Below are 15,902 nucleotides of genomic sequence, written 5' to 3'. Positions count from 1 at the left end.
AGAGGAGGAATGAGACGCGTGGGGTGAAGTGTGTGGCTGTGAGGCACAAATTATGGGTGGATTGTATAAATGCCAGAAGGTAATGAAAAATGCAAGCGGGTGGCAGAAGATACAGTCCTTCTCAGGTGTCTGCGCTTCTCACTGGATCAGAATAGCCTAATTAGGATAAATTATTAATCAGGATTGTTTTTCTTCTCTGAGGCTTCACAGAGAGGACGTTCAGTATGAACAAACTGTTTCTCTACTGCAGAGTCAGAGCTGCTCCACAGCGGACCTGAGCAGCTCAACTTATATTTATTAGACATAACACCACCCGCATTAACTGTAGAAACAGAGCAGTATCTGTACAGGATCATCAGAACTGAACAGAAAATACACAGCAAGTTAGGAATAAATTAAATTCTGAAGATAGAGAGAATCTATATCAAATATGATGGAGTAAATGCTTTGATTACGAGGCCAACAAAGGAGATCTTCTTTAAACTGCTGAGTCCCTGTTGAATGTAAGATAGGAAAAGATTAGACCACAAGTTTAAGAAAAAATGCTTTTATTTTTTACACCTTTAAAAAGCAAATTTTTAAAGCACAAAGATTTTTACTCTGTATATAAACACGTCTCTTCCTTGGACTAAAAAATGGTAGCATTTGCACATTGTGCTTGGATTGCAAAGTCTATACAACCGCTCTGGGTCTCCTGTGGTGTCAAGACCCCAGTAAACATTTTATTGCATAAATCACATTTGACCTCAGTGGTCACATGTCTTTTAATGTGTAGTGGAAAGACAGACAAAAATACCACTAAAATGAGGAAAAGGAAGTTCTCATACCTATTACACAGTGAACAATAATAGCAGCTTTCTTAATGAAGGCGTTGCACATTGTCCTGAAAAGAAAAAAAACAAGTACTCCAAAAGAAATACAACCAAATAAGGTGATAATAAACGGCAGTTGTGCTTTTGTCTATCTAGAAAAACATCTGATGCAAATGATTGATCCAACAACTGAAAAAAAAACACTCAATTAAAACACAAAAACCAAAACCAAAACAAGCAAAAACTTTCAAGGAGAATTTGCAGCAATTGGCTCATTTCCCTTTAAAACAGCAGCTGACTAAATGCTAATCTCTAGTTGCACACATCCCCTTTATGATAAGCAAGTTACATATCTTGTTTTTGCTATAATCTATTCAACCTACATTTGAAAAACTAGTATTTCTCAAAAGGCAGTGTCTCTCCGTGACATCTCCAAGGAGACTTATCATTAAATGCTGAATGGAAATCGGTTTGTACACAAAAGTAGACCAATTCAAATGTACTTGAATCAATGACTTTGGTATAAACAAAATGGAGCCAGTTATTCACACACAAAACCTCAATTCCTGAATGTTCCCTTTTAAACTACATATATCTACTGTCCTGTCAAAATGGCAAAGTATGAATTATGCAAGTATCTGTGGGAAGAAAATGCCACCAGGAAATGAACATAACAAGGATCAGCAAGCATTCAAAGAAACTGCGCACTCAGACCTCTCCTCCGGGATCATTTTAAAAACATAACTTCAGTATAATTCCTTCCATCCACAATATAAATCTCGATGGCGGAGGATAAGGGCCATGGTTAAGAAAAAAAAAGTCTCAAATATTTTGAGAAACAGTTGTAATTTTTGTGGAAAAGGAATCATTTTACCAGAAAAAGTCACAATATTTCAAAGTCCTATTTTGAAAAAAATGAAAAACACTTTCCATTTTCTTCTTAATATTATTCTTCTTTTGTCCCAAATTATCATGACTTTATTGTTGAAATATTCTGACAATATCTCAAACTGTTTCTTCTTTAACAGAGGCCATAATGCTCCATCATAAATCCTCGCTTAGTCTTGAAAGCTAGATGCTGAGTTACAGTTGAAGCTGTGAGGTCAGGAAGATGTTTGTACCAAAAGCAGCTCTTTTCCACTCAATGTTACATTGAAATGAATCACAGGCGTCTTTGATGTAGTCTTAATAGCTCACACAATGACAACCTGACATCAGACTGTCTGGGAAAATGTATTCATCTCAAAGTTCACATGGTTCATGAGAACGACCAAAGAAAATTCACCATCACCGCTTTCAGAGAAACGAAGCAGCCTGATTCTCACGCTTCTCATTAATAATCTTTAAGCTAGATCGATGAAAGCCTCATTGATGCCGAGGGCTCCACATTGTTTTGTTTGTGAGAGCGATGCCAGTGAATGCTGACTCATCCCCGACTAGCGACTGCACTGTGTGTGCTGGCTCTCCAGCCTATTAGCCCGGTGAATTGTTAGTGTCTTGGCGAGCCCATCTCTCCTCGTACAGCGGTCAACAGGGCAGCGCTCAGATTAAAAACGCTGAGTTCATGCACCCACAACAGCTGAGAGGAGAAATGAGAGCGTGCTGGGACTGACAGCCTCTTTGTGTTTATCAAGAATTTACCTCCAGCTTCACTTTGTCTGTTTAAATGCTATGAATTGACATGGTAGTGAGATGCAGCTGTGCCTCTGCTGCCCACATTTCCATCTCCTCAAATACACAACGCAGACATCCACACCGCCTACACTTGTATCCTGCAATTATCATCTGCAAGTTTAAATTATAGGAGAAGAGCTTTTCACAGGAGTTCTCAAGGAAATAATCCAAAAAAGGTCAAATAGGAAGGCATGAAAATTAATGAAAATGTAGCTACAACTAATAATGCTGGTGTTCAAACCAAGCACATGATATGATACAGGGATTCAACTGAAGCTTAAGTTTGCTATTTTAAGAAATAAGTTAAGTGTTAGTTTAAAGTCATTGCCAGTGTGTCCTGTGTACATTTCTTATGATTTAGATTTAGACTGATCTGCATGAGGATTGACTTTTCTATTTGAATCTGTCTTTATTTATCAGGGATAGTGCACATTAATCTGCACTAATAAAACTGACTAACTGTTAATACGTGTAATAATCTGAATAAATGATTGATGATATTATCTAAGATGGCTTATATGTCCGTGCACTTCCTGTCCACTTCAAGGCGACACACCCGTGAAGAGGTTAAATATATGTGGCTCTGAATCCTAAATGTTTTCTAGCTTCACTCAAACTGTGCAAATGAGAAGAACAGAGAGGAGCGACCGTGACACTTGATCAGATGTTCATTTCTCAGCCGCCATTTTTAAATAAACACAGCTGACGAAGTTGGGATTCTCAGCCAAGATGTCTGATATGAGAAACTTATGCTTTACTAAGTGAGCCGTACTTGAAGTGATGCAGGACTAATTACTCGTAGCTGCGTTCTACAGCAGCAGAGAAATTATTCATAATTTTTTGTGACCAACCGACGGTCTTTCGTTGGTTTTGATTAGCACCTAAGAATAGTTGCAAAAAGCATGTCATCTTAAAACATCACAGAGATACCAGCATTACAGTGGCTGCAATACTGACGACTAACTAGGATAAACGATTAATTGTGATTTTATTTATATAAAGATTATTGTAGGCTTGATGGGCTTATCACAGGGAATGTAACGCATTGTGGCAGCTTGTTACCTGCAGTCTGCTACGTCTCAACTGAAACACAAGTGTAAGTCACATGAGCCAAGATGCAGTCACGCAGGCAACTCAACAGAATGCTAAATACAGTGGAATTATGGGTAGGGACCAAGGAGCACGGCTGCCAGCAGAGCCAGCTCAAATCTTTGAAATCAAATGTGGTGGTTTGAGGTGTTTATTCCTCAGAGTTGATTTCAAGCACCTTGACAGACAGAAGAAAAAAAAACAAAAGGTAAGAAGTATTTCAAGCACAAAACAACACAACACCCCCACCCTCCCCCAAATTACTTGTCATTAGTCATCTGTATTTTAGAGAAAAGGGCTTCAGAAAAGACCTGGAAGTTACTGGTTTGGAAGCATAAAGCATTTGACTCTTCAGCTAAAATGTATCTCACCTAACAGCTTAAACATGGTGAACTTCAGAAACAAACTTCCTGATTTTAACCTTGTACGTTTTGAAGGTTATGGGATAAAACAATGTTGCAATGTGGAAATAAAATCCAAAAGTATTTCATTTTGATATGATTCTTTTTTTCTTTTCTTTTTTGGCAACATTCTCCTCCAAATAATTTATAATATATTCTGTTATTTACAGTTTATTTGTTTCAATAAACTTTGCAAATCTGGGATGAAATGGTAAAAAAATACAGTTTGAGAAGAGACTGGATGAACAATGTCAGAGATGTGAGATTCAGTTTAAACAATTCAAGGAGACTCATCTTTATCTAACATCATATATTGATATTTTGAACCACACGCGCACACACACATGCGCGCGCGCGCACACACACACACACACACACACACAACACACACACACACACACACACACTCTGAAACTAGGTCTGTGCATAATTACAAACACTAGCTCAAGAAAAGAAAAAACAGGCGTGGGGGAGCTACAGTCAGTGTTGCAGAAAATACAAAACCTGCAACAGAGCACACGAGAAAGTTTTAGAGTTGAGAGCTGCAGCTGACTAAACTCATCTTTTAGATTATGAACCTCAACCAAAACTGGGACGCACACACACATACAATGTGAGCACCCACTTCACATTCAATTATCCATTCAGTTGTCACACGTAGAGCATATTCCTGCTCTCAGTCAGTCATCATCTCAGCTGTATACTGTATGCAGGTTACATTTTACCTAGTTGTGCTTGGCACGAATCCCTTTTAAGTAGTTTTTCCAGCGCTTGACCACATCTTTGAAGATGGGAGAGTTGTCTATGGATGCCAGCAGCTGTAGCTGGTTAATGTGCGTGGTGTGATAGTCCCAGCGCGCCAGGTTGGGTGCAGTGCCCAACATGAAGTGACGCAGGTCATAGATGCTCCCGGACCCCGTGTCAAAGAGCGGCAGCATTGCCTTCAGTGACTCCATGCCACGGCTGAACAGCTGCCCTGCCTCCCTGCCAAGTTTCTCTCCGGCTGTCTCAGTCAAGTCATAGAGTCCCAGCAGGGAGTAGATGAAGCCGTTGAGGACAAAGGAACTGGGCGTGGTGGGGTATTCTTCATACCAGTCGTATTTGTTCATGAACACAGCTTTGACCCCGTGCTGCGCTGAAGGCACCTTGTAGGGTCCTACTGCCTTGAGGGCAGCGTTGAGGTAAACCTGGTCCTTGGTGAGGAGGTAGGCCCTCACCAGGGTGGACATGGCCTGGCCCTGAGCCATGGCCGAGTACCAGCCGGGCTCCAGAGGCCGGAAGCCTTCACCCAGTTTACGAGTGACCATGATGGGCCATCCACCTCGTTCGTCCTGGTTGCGCACCAGCCAGTCGCTGGCGGCAAAGAAAGCGGCCATGTGGGCAGTGGTGGAGATAGTGACGTTGTCAACAAAGCCACGCCCATGTAGGACTAACCGCACCACCCGCCTGGGCATGATCTGAGAGGGAGATCAGACGCAAAGGCGAACAAAATAATTAATGAATGGAAACTGGATTTGGTTTCTCCTAATCGTTACACTGTTAGTCTCTCCAGATTAAATATGGCACAAGTTAAATTTTACAAAAATCTACATTTAATCAACATTTCAAATTTTTACTAAAATTTGTTTTAAAAACAACAAAGCAATATATAATTGTATGATTAGTTTTGTTGATAAGTGGTTTTGTCTTTGAAACACAAGAAAATTGGGGCAAATGTTTATCACAAATTACTTATTTATATTATTCAGTTTAATAAAACATAAAACAATCAGTGAATTCTCACATTTGATAAGATTAAACGAGGAAACGTTTGTCATTCGTGCTTAAAAAATGACTTAAATGATGATAAATTTTCTGTTGATTGATTATAGACTAATTTTTTCAGCTGTAGTCCAGTTACATAGTCATTACAACACTGGGTGTTTTATTTAAAGGTACATATGTATTTGACATGAACCAACCTTCGTGGCCTTCACAGCCTTGGTGTTGGACAGGCCGACGCCCTTCCTGAGGTCGGTGAGCAGGTCTCGGGTCAGAGTGGTCCAGCTGGTTCTTGGCCCGATTCCGTAGGTGATTTCATGATCTTTGAAGGCTATGAGCTGCGTGCCGGTCACGTAGCGAATAGTGAAGGGCGGGCCCTTCTCTGTGGTTTCCAGGACCACGGACACGCTGCCGTTGGAGATGAACTTGATGTCCAAGCTGAGGATGAAGTCTTTGGAGTTACCCAGCTGGAGGGACACGCCTTCTGAGGACTCTGCGGTGGGGTGGGTGCAGCAGAGAAAAAGTGTGTGTGATGTAAAGGGATGGCAGGAGAAAAGAAATGTCAGAGTGTATTCAAGTGCATTTCATCAGAAATAAATGACTAACCTCATCTGACTGAATTTAATAACTTCTAACGATTACCGGATGACAATGGACTATTTTTAGCCACTGACTGGAAGCCTTTTGCAGTGCGTCTGTCTCCCTTAATACACTCTCCTCTGATGGTATGTTTCTATGATAGCTCGTGTTTTCACTCATGTTCCACGGACTCAGTCGGTAGTCACATTCTCAAATCGATAACAATCAGACAACTTTAGAAATAATCTGCGGTCAAAGCCCCGCTTCTTTATTACCGGGGTCTTGTATCGTTATTACCTGTCTGAAGTGCATCGCTGGCTGTGTGTGTGTGTGTGTGTGAGAGAGAAAGAGAGAGAGAGAGAGAGAGAGAGAGAGAGAGAGAGAGAGAGAGAGAGAGAGAGAGAGAGAGAGAGAGAGCAGACACACAGAGACAAGGATCTCATGGGATGTAGAGTACAGATGTGTCACTGCACACTGAGCTTAATTAGGAGGACAGACTGGAGGAAATAGAGGGAGAAAACTGAGGGAAAGAACAGAGTAGCAGCAAGATGGAACAAGTGAGTGAAAGAAGTTGATTTACTGCAGCAACTTCTCCACGTCTCTTCCCTACAAATCTCAAAGACACAAACTCAGATGATATTCATTTTCTATACTGCCACTGCGCCTCTTACACTACATCAACTCTCAGTATTCAGTTGCTGTTCTGATTTCATTTCAACAGCCTAAAGCAATACCAGCACCTGGAAAGATCCCTCCTTTGGCCTTGTTACTTGGTCTAAAGAGCAAAAAATAAATAAATAAATCAAGGCCCCCCCCCAAAGGATGAAGGGAGGAAAGCACGTAGGAGTCGGGGAAAAGGAGGGCATTGGAATGATGGGTCACACAAGTGCTCTTAAAGCCACGCCTGAGAGTGGAGAGAGTGAAAATGAGGCGATAGTGAGAAGACAATTGAGAATCAGAGAGGGAGAGATCTCACATGACACGAGCTGAGAAAGCAGAAGTAGACGAGGCCAGCTGAGGCACAAAGACAGTCGATCAGGAGGAGAATGAAGGAGAGAGCCAGTCTGGCAGGGGCCTCTGGATGACTACGACTCTTTAATGCACTCATAAATCCATTACTTAAGGCAATGCAGAGAGTAAGTGGATTTGTACCCTGGCCCTGTGATTACTCCGCCATCAATAAAGGATGGGAAGGGAATATAGACGAGATTCCACCTCCTCTCCTCTGCTCTGCTCTGCTCTGCTCTCTGGCTGTTTAGCAGTAAGGCAGGATACAGAGATGACATGCAGCAAGAAATATGTCAGCCATGCTTGAATACAAGTGTGAGCATGAAAGACGAAACACTTGAAAACACATGTACTGTAAGTGTTGGGTGCGTGAGAGGATAAGAAAGATCCGAGCGACAAGGCAACAGTCAATGCCCTTGTGATTAACACATTCTCCAGACACATACAAGCGATAGAGCGGCTATAAAAAGTTTTCACCCTCTCAGGAAGTGTGAACAGTTCTAAGGTTGTAACCAATGTTTATTTTTATTACTGATTTATTGGTTATTTCCTCAATTAATCTTAATGTCGTTGAAATGTAGGAAAATAGTGAAAAATTACAATTTCCCAGAGGCCAAGGAGACAAATTCTAATTTCATATTTCATATTGTCAACACTTCAATAAATTCAGTCTACTGTATTATCATGTATGACAAAGAGAAACATATCCCCTACATTTGAGAAGCTAAAACCATCTAATTAGTCTTTTTTACTTGACATATGACTGAAACTATCATAAAGTCAGTTATCGATTAATTTTCTGCTAATTGACTAATCAATTACTCGGCTCATTGCTTCAGCTCTACATGCACCCCTGTGTTACAACACTGACTCAAAGTAGATTCAACGTGAATACTGATAAACAGAAAATAAAAAGACTCTTTAAAAGTGATGAATCAATTTTAAATATAGTATAGTATTTAGTAGATGTATATTATACAGCAATTTCAACCTTGAGTCTGTATGAAGATGTCTCTATGTCCACAACTTTGCACATCTGGACACTGCAGTTTTTCCTCCTATTCTTCTTTGCAAAAATGCTCCTGCTGTTCTGCCCGGTCACAAAGCGATGAGGGAGTGGACAGGCTTTTTCAAGTTCAGCTACTAAATCTTGACCGGAGAGAAGAGATCCGGACTTTCACTTGGCCACTAGAGATGTGTTTTTACTCTGACATTAAAATTATAAAATCAATCTGCATTTTTCCTCAAATGGCAATTCATGTATTTACATTTACTAATCATTTCTCTTTCTTTAATAGTTTTTATTGGTAGTGGTGGAGTCAAAGATTCAGATTGCCAATCAAAGCACGAGGGATTGAAGATGAAGCGTACAATCCAGTGTTCATGTTTACTGTTCACTCTCCTATGGCCGTATCACAGCTGAATAAAGTCAGAGGAAGCAGCAGCCACAGTGAGATAAAGAGTTTCAGGGCACAGGCTGCAAACCTCCAAATCTTCAGTTAACCAACTTTGATGTCCCCCGGAAAACTGGAAAACTACTTGCACCGTGTGCAGCATGAAATCAGATCAAAGTTTCAATTATTATAGACTCATATCTTCGTATTTCTGATGAAGTAGCTGCTCAAGATCAACCAGAACTGAAATGTTAAGGATTACAATTCTAAAGAGACTGTTTATGTTTATCAGTGTCAAAAAAAAAAAAAAGAAAGCCACATTACATCTACTGCGCTTTTATGCGGTTAGAAAATAAAACATCAAAGCTTGGTGAAAACTTTTGAAGGCACTGCCACTGCTTGGTGACAGCTGTTACTCCAAAGCATCTGCATACAGTGAACACCCTGCAAACTCTAACAGCAGTTCGTTTGTACAAACTACATTTCTGAACGATCGACCGACCATAAGGAAATTCGGAAAATAAAGGTGCTCAGTGGAGGACAGTGTTCGTGCAGCAATGTGCAGATGGTCGGTTATTATCAGGGGACGGGCGATTGATCCACTTGTCAGAGGCTTTGAGAGTCTGTTCAACATCGGTGCCCTAGATACAGTAAGGAGGAAAAAAGACCCAAACAAAAGGAAGGGGGTAGGAGAGGAAGTGGAGGGAGGCAAAGACAGAAAGAGAAACTGACAGCAGAGGAAGAAATCAAGAAAAGTTTGGATGAGACAGCAGAATGAGGCATTAAAATGGATCGGGCAAATATGATTGCAACGTTTTGGAGGCGCACGGGGGCTGAGGGGTGATAAGTGGGTGGAAATAAGTAAATAGAGGTGGAAGACTGAAATCTGGAGACAGACAGGGAAGATTAATGGAGAATGAAGACTGCCAAGGGAGGGCTGAGGAGTGATGATGAAACCATGATGATGTCAAGGAAAGACAGATCTGTGATGGTGAGTTGAAGCTGTGAGGCAAGGTGAGCACGGAGCAGAACAGAGAGAGAGAGAGAGAGAGAAAAAGGCGTGGAGCGGTGAAATGAAAAGAAATTGTTGATGATGAGAGGCTGAAAGCTGAAGAATTAGGAGGAGGGGAAAATTACAGTAGAGACAGCCGCTCAATACAGACACGGAGAGAGAGAGAGACAGAGCGAGGGAGGAAATATCAGCAGGGGATCAGATGAGAATAAAGACAGATCACAGTCAGCACTGGGTAAAAGATTCCAAATATAAGCCTGCCAACTATCTTGTGGTCTTGGTCACTTTACAGTTGTAAATCTAGGCTCGATTTCCAATCCCTATCACAATAGATACCTCAGATAGATAGTTTAGATATTTAGACCAATCAGAGCAACCCCCGTCCGTCCACAGCCTTTGTGGACCCCAGTCAGACGCAGAGGATCCAGAGTCCCTGTGGAAGGTTCTGACAAGCCTTGGTGTTCCCAGAGTTCTGGTAGACAAGCAACTGTCTACTAACTTTGAGATCAGGAGTGGATTTTGGCAGGTCCAGGTCCCGCCTTAGACACCAGCAGTCTATACAGGACAGGAGGCCAGAGGTGGAAGCACAGGGTCTCCAGTGCAGAGCTGGTCCAGGCCCCCAACAGAACCTGGACCACTCTCCTGGAGGAGGACCTCAGCAGGCTGGGACAACACCAACCGTGAGTGAGCGAGTGTGTCAGGTTGAACAAGGCAGATAAGGGAAAATTTCTTATTGCAATTTTTTCTGACTGATATTGAGGTTCCCATTTAAACTGCAGTAATTGTCCATGAATTTAGCTTCACGCCTGTATTTGTGGTCTGCAGCTTATTAAACAAGATATCACGAGTTTCCACAGTAACAGAATTATATAAATATTGCTGGTGCTTGTTGTTTAGCTTCTCCCATGTTCTTATTTTCTCTAACATCAGTCATTTAGAGAAAAGTTAACTTCTACATAAACATAACTATTATAACAGACATTTATTAAGATATTTATATACAGTATTAAAATACAGTATGGGTATGCAATTAAAATTCAAAGAGGTCTAGTTATACTACATTTCCTCAAGCAAATAACTTCTCTAATAATAATCAAAGGTTCTTTTCCCATTTCAAGGAAATAAAGATCCTACTACCATAAAAGAGAGCTTTAAAAAACGTAATTTAATGAAATAAAAAGTAAAGCTTGAGTTTCCCTTTTCTATTTTTTGTTATCTCTTAACAGTCTCATAATAAATAATTTCATAAAAATCTCAACAACTGAACAGCTTTAACACCCTCTTCTCTCTTTCTTTCCCTCTTATATCCTACTCCCCCACTTTCCCCACGTATTTCTCCGACTATCATCTCTCCCCTGTGTGTGTGTGTGTGTGTGTGTGTGTATCTCACTCACTGACACTAGTCACAATGATGCGCAGCATCATGTGACCAGAGCCGTAAAGGCTAGAAAAGCTGTGCTGGTTAAAATAAACACACTGTCAAAATATAATAATTCTCAGTATTTTATAGGTTATAGGTCCGGCGGCCCACCTATTAGTGACCTCAGGAATACAGTATTCACAAGTCCTTTGAGGTGATAAGCTTGAAATGTTATCTGGGAAATTCTAACAACTCAGCTGTTTATAATTTACCATTGCAAACGAAAACTGCAGAGCTCCCCGTTAGCTAGTCTGAGGTGAATGTGAGGAAGTCACTCAGATCATTAATGTTGAAAAACAGGAAAAAGACGCAGCACACACCTTATTCTTTCAGAGCTGAAAATGACACAGAGTGGTGGTTCTTCTTCCACAAAACCATCTTTGGCCAAGCAGCAACAGTCAAGATTTCTTTTTCAGCAAACTCACTGAATGAACATTAATTGACAGCAGTGGAGTAAATTTGCCAGAGACAGTTGTCATTACAGCTGGAGAAACCAACAGTCACTGACTCAAACTGTAACTAGCTGCAGCTGGTTAAGACACTTCATAATAATAATTCATAATCAGCCCCCTAAATTTCTAACTCAGTCAGTCAGACAGAATTAAAATCCTACCAACTCAAAAATCCACAGTATCTGAGTGAGACTGAATTCTTTCAACCACATGCTCCTACTGCAGCTCTGAATACAATTCTGTTTTGGGACATAATTAAAATTACAATAAGTCTAGGTTTGTTTTCCTTCATATTTTCCCTCTTTATAGATCCCTTTTTTTCAATGCATAAGCAAGAAGACTGAACACAATAACTAACAACTGCTGAGTCTGAGGGACGCTGGAGCAGAGTGTCCTCAGCACCATGTGAGCCTTGGATGCACTGAGAGCGAGGTGAATTAAATCTGATTCCTTGGAGCTGACACAGTGCGAAGTCAGTCAGCTTTATTACAAGTGATAAAACTGCCCATTTACTGAAGGCCTGTTAATTATGTACTTATGGAGAAATAAAGACATTATAGGAAATACAGCTCTTTGTAAATCTCACCAAATCCCTCAAAAACAAAAGGTTTTCAGTGACATTTTGTCTGACTCATCACATTTATATCTTAAATACATGCCATTATTATACTGCTTGTATTATGCTTTTATAATACATTCTAAAATGGGATGATAAAAATAAGAAAACATGTGCCACAGAGCTTCATTAAAAATACATCAGTGAGCTGCACGGTTGCACTGGGTGACGTGACTTGATGATGGTGAACATGTAGTTTGTTTTGAGTCAATCCCACATTCACTGTCCTGCTGCTGTAAACACTCACAACACCACCAACGTGTGTATGAAACGGCCTGAAACAAAACAAACCCAAGCTGCACTTATTTATTTCATTTTTATAAAACTAAGCACTTTCTTTTTTTAGATGCATATTTTTCAAAAGCTCTCTGTTATCTACTTTGTTACTCATTGCAGCCCTTGTTGACCTTGAAATGACAAAGAACATATAATCATTACGAGAGAGGTTAGTGTTTATTTATTCTACAGGGTAACACCATGACCCTGAGATGAAGCTGGGTGATGCAGCAGCACAATGACCCTAAATATCAAAGTAAATCTACAACTGAATGACTTCAGACAAAGAAAATCCCTCTTTTGGAGCGTCCCAGTCTGAGCCCAGACCTTAATCCAGTAGAGATGCTGTAAAATGACCTGAAGAGAGCGACTCACACCAGACATCCTGAGAAAATGTCTGATCTGAAGCCGCTCTGTAGAAAGAATGATCCAGAATTCCTCCTGACCATTTTTCACCAGCATTGTCAATGTTTAATGTGTGTGTGTGTCCAGAAAACACACAGAAGATTATAATTACTTGTGTGACATTATCTCAGGGACACTGTGTTATGTTATGACCAATCAATGCAGAGAACCAAGTCATTCCAAAGGGTTAACATCCTCTTTTTCTTGCCACTTTATGTGGCATGTCCACTGTCACTCTGCCAGTGTTACTGCACTGTTGTCGTGACTCACCACTGACTATCATCCTGTCCTGAGGGCACAGTGGCATATCGAGCCTCCTACAGACACGGTGAAGGGAGATAAGCTGAATGCCCTGAGGCCATCTGGGCTCATGCAGGGTTTACATACCTAGAGCACTGAACTGACGCACGGAGGTAGCTCGGGTCTTGTCGTGGACGCGGCTGAGACCGCAACCTTTCGGCACACTCCAGGGCATTGTGCTGGCTCGGCTGTCCCTCTCCTCGGCTGTATCGTAGACCTCCACGTGAGGAGGGCGCTCAGTCAGGTTTTTGCTGTAATGGCTCAAACCGTATTGGGCAATCTGGATGGCGTAGAAGTAGCCTTGAGGGCCCCACTGAGTGGACAGAGGCACGCCTGGGTGGAGAGGGAGGATAAGGAGAATGATGTCAAATTAAATAAAGAAAAAGATAGCTTCAAATACCAAGGCTGTGTTTTTTTTTTCCTGGTTGTTACTTTTATAGTGTTTTGAAATGCTTTTAAATCTTGTGCTTACACGAGCATCTTCTTTATGTTAAGGTTTTTCTTTGAAGCTCTTCGCTGACTATTTCAAGTGAATGCTCCTTTTAATGTGACAGCAACAATACAGCTTTTTTTTTGCTTGAGGAAAGACAAAATCTGCTCAGTGCTGTGTCACATTGAGTTCATAACCATGGTCATATCAATAAAACTGCTACAAAATTAATTATTCATACCAAAAATACAAATTGTAAAACTTTTCAGTAATTGGATGAGACCAGTTATGGCAACAACAAAGATTCAAATATGGGCCTATTCTGTAAACACAGAAAACAACAGAGAACAGAATAAAAAAAGGCAGAAAAAAAAGTTAAAAAGAAACACCAGCAGCTGTGGTACATGCCTGGATGGTGTGGTGAAATCCAAGCTAATCTACAGCGTTTCACCGGAGGCGAGCTTCCCTCTTCACACAGCCAGAAATAGCTCAGGCAGGAGAATCACTCTGATTAACAGATAGTTCACTTAAAGACCTTGTGACAGAGCGAGCACCCGTGAAACCCAAACCCCATCCTTCTGAGAAGACGAAGATAACATGCTCAGATTAGGGCTGGTGGTAATGTGCCTCCTCCTTTCAAACTAACACACAAACCTGTTGTACTTCTCTTAACGACAGTTCTGCTGTTTTCCTGAACAGAGACATGTCGCAAAAAGACTCCATTTCATTTTGTTGTTCTCAAACGTACTTGACCAGTTGCCTGACCCCATAGTAATAAAACATGAGTGAAACTTTGTTTTTATCACACTTTCATACATAAGACATAGCTCAAAGTGCTTTAAAAGAGACAAAGAACAATTTGAACAACAGATAAAATAAGGACTGGAATTGAAAGGCAATAAACCTTCACTAATGTTTTTGACTGTGAGACTAAATGTACACACTGGTCACGCAGGAACATGCAGGGTAAAGTAATACATGATGCCATTAGTCTTTCGGTTCTTCCTACCAATATATATCAATTATATGTAATAGTTGAACAGAAAAAATATTAGAAATGATCTTACTGTTCTGGAGTGGTACTAGTATCTACCTTTGGTCTTCCTACAGTGAGAACATGACATCACTTTTCACCTGTCAGTGAGCAGCTTTAGCAAAAACCTCCCATCCCTCCCTGATGCTCCCTCTGCACAGGTCCCTCCTACAGCCTCTACAGCAGAAGTAGATGTAGTGACAGGAGCATGACCCCTCCCTGATGTCGCATCTACGAACACTGGTAATTTGGTTCAATGGCCTGTCCAACCACAGCCACATCACTGAGGACTGAACCCGGGTTTTTGAAGCGGTGAATGGGACATCTGCACCAACCCTGTTCTATTTGCATATTTTGATGGAGTTTATGCACATTGCTGTGTATGTACATTATATGTGCATGCTTTGGATAAAATGCTTTGACTTCACAGACACAATGTCAGCTTCTTAACTCTAGAGTGGCATGTTCAGCCATTGTTGGATGAATGAATGGCACAGAGTCAGAGGATTTTTACCCATTACCAATTTTTACTTTGGATCTGTTTAGAGACAAAGTGCTCAAACACTTGCTCAGATTAATTAGCGGTTGTTTTGTAATATATTTACCATAATGCACTTAATTACAATAATTTTCCCTGACATAAGACAGTGTAAGTCCCTATGAGTGTTAGAGTTGTGCGCAATATGCTTGAGTGAAATAATTTTAATAGTCAGCAACAATCACAGCACACCCTGTTTCATTTCAAACATCCCCAAGTGATGCATCTGAAATACGCATTTTCTTTGACCTTTACTCATGGAGCATGAATTTATGTTCCATTCTATTAGTTTATATTTAATGGGACAAGTACAGAACACAGATCAATGTCAGATTCCACAGTGAAGAAGTTAAGTCCCAGAAACACTTCCTGATTGAGAACTGCAAACATTTGATTAATGTGTTCATAAAAGAGTGAAAAGAAAGAAAGAAACGCACCCAGGCTCAAACTCTCCATCCCCACACAAACACATATACTTCCAATCCCCTGCCAGACTTTCCTCCATGCCTGTCTTGTTACTGGCATCTCCCTTGACAACTTAAGTCAAATGACTGTCAAAATCCTAACACTATAACACTGCGCTACTCACTGAATAACGCAAAGTAATCCATGTGGAATTGACTGTTAAGCCCCCCACATATTTTCATGACTCCAGAGAGCGGACTAGAACTTGAAATCTGAAAAACTAGGTCCTCTGCCAAT

The 15,902-nt window shown here is 40.8% G+C and overlaps 1 protein-coding gene across 1 annotated transcript in view; it reads right to left on the bottom strand.

Moving 5' to 3' along the window:
- Positions 1–531: 531 nt before the first annotated feature.
- Positions 532–15,902, bottom strand: part of glceb (glucuronic acid epimerase b) — a 50,604-nt gene continuing 35,233 nt past the window's right edge. The window contains exons 4-7 of the mRNA XM_056374289.1: positions 13,287–13,532; positions 5,938–6,230; positions 4,702–5,433; positions 532–3,753 (exon numbers count right to left, since the gene is read on the bottom strand). Of these exons, the coding sequence (XP_056230264.1) occupies positions 4,702–5,433; positions 5,938–6,230; positions 13,287–13,532 (1,271 nt within the window). The 3' untranslated portion in view covers positions 532–3,753. The remainder of the gene's footprint in view (positions 3,754–4,701; positions 5,434–5,937; positions 6,231–13,286; positions 13,533–15,902) is intronic.

This window comes from Seriola aureovittata, chromosome 1 (genome assembly GCF_021018895.1).
Source record: "Seriola aureovittata isolate HTS-2021-v1 ecotype China chromosome 1, ASM2101889v1, whole genome shotgun sequence".
In the NCBI taxonomy this organism is placed as follows: domain Eukaryota; kingdom Metazoa; phylum Chordata; class Actinopteri; order Carangiformes; family Carangidae; genus Seriola; species Seriola aureovittata.
Note: the sequence above shows the minus strand (reverse complement) of the source record. Positions and strands in the feature narration are given on the sequence as shown.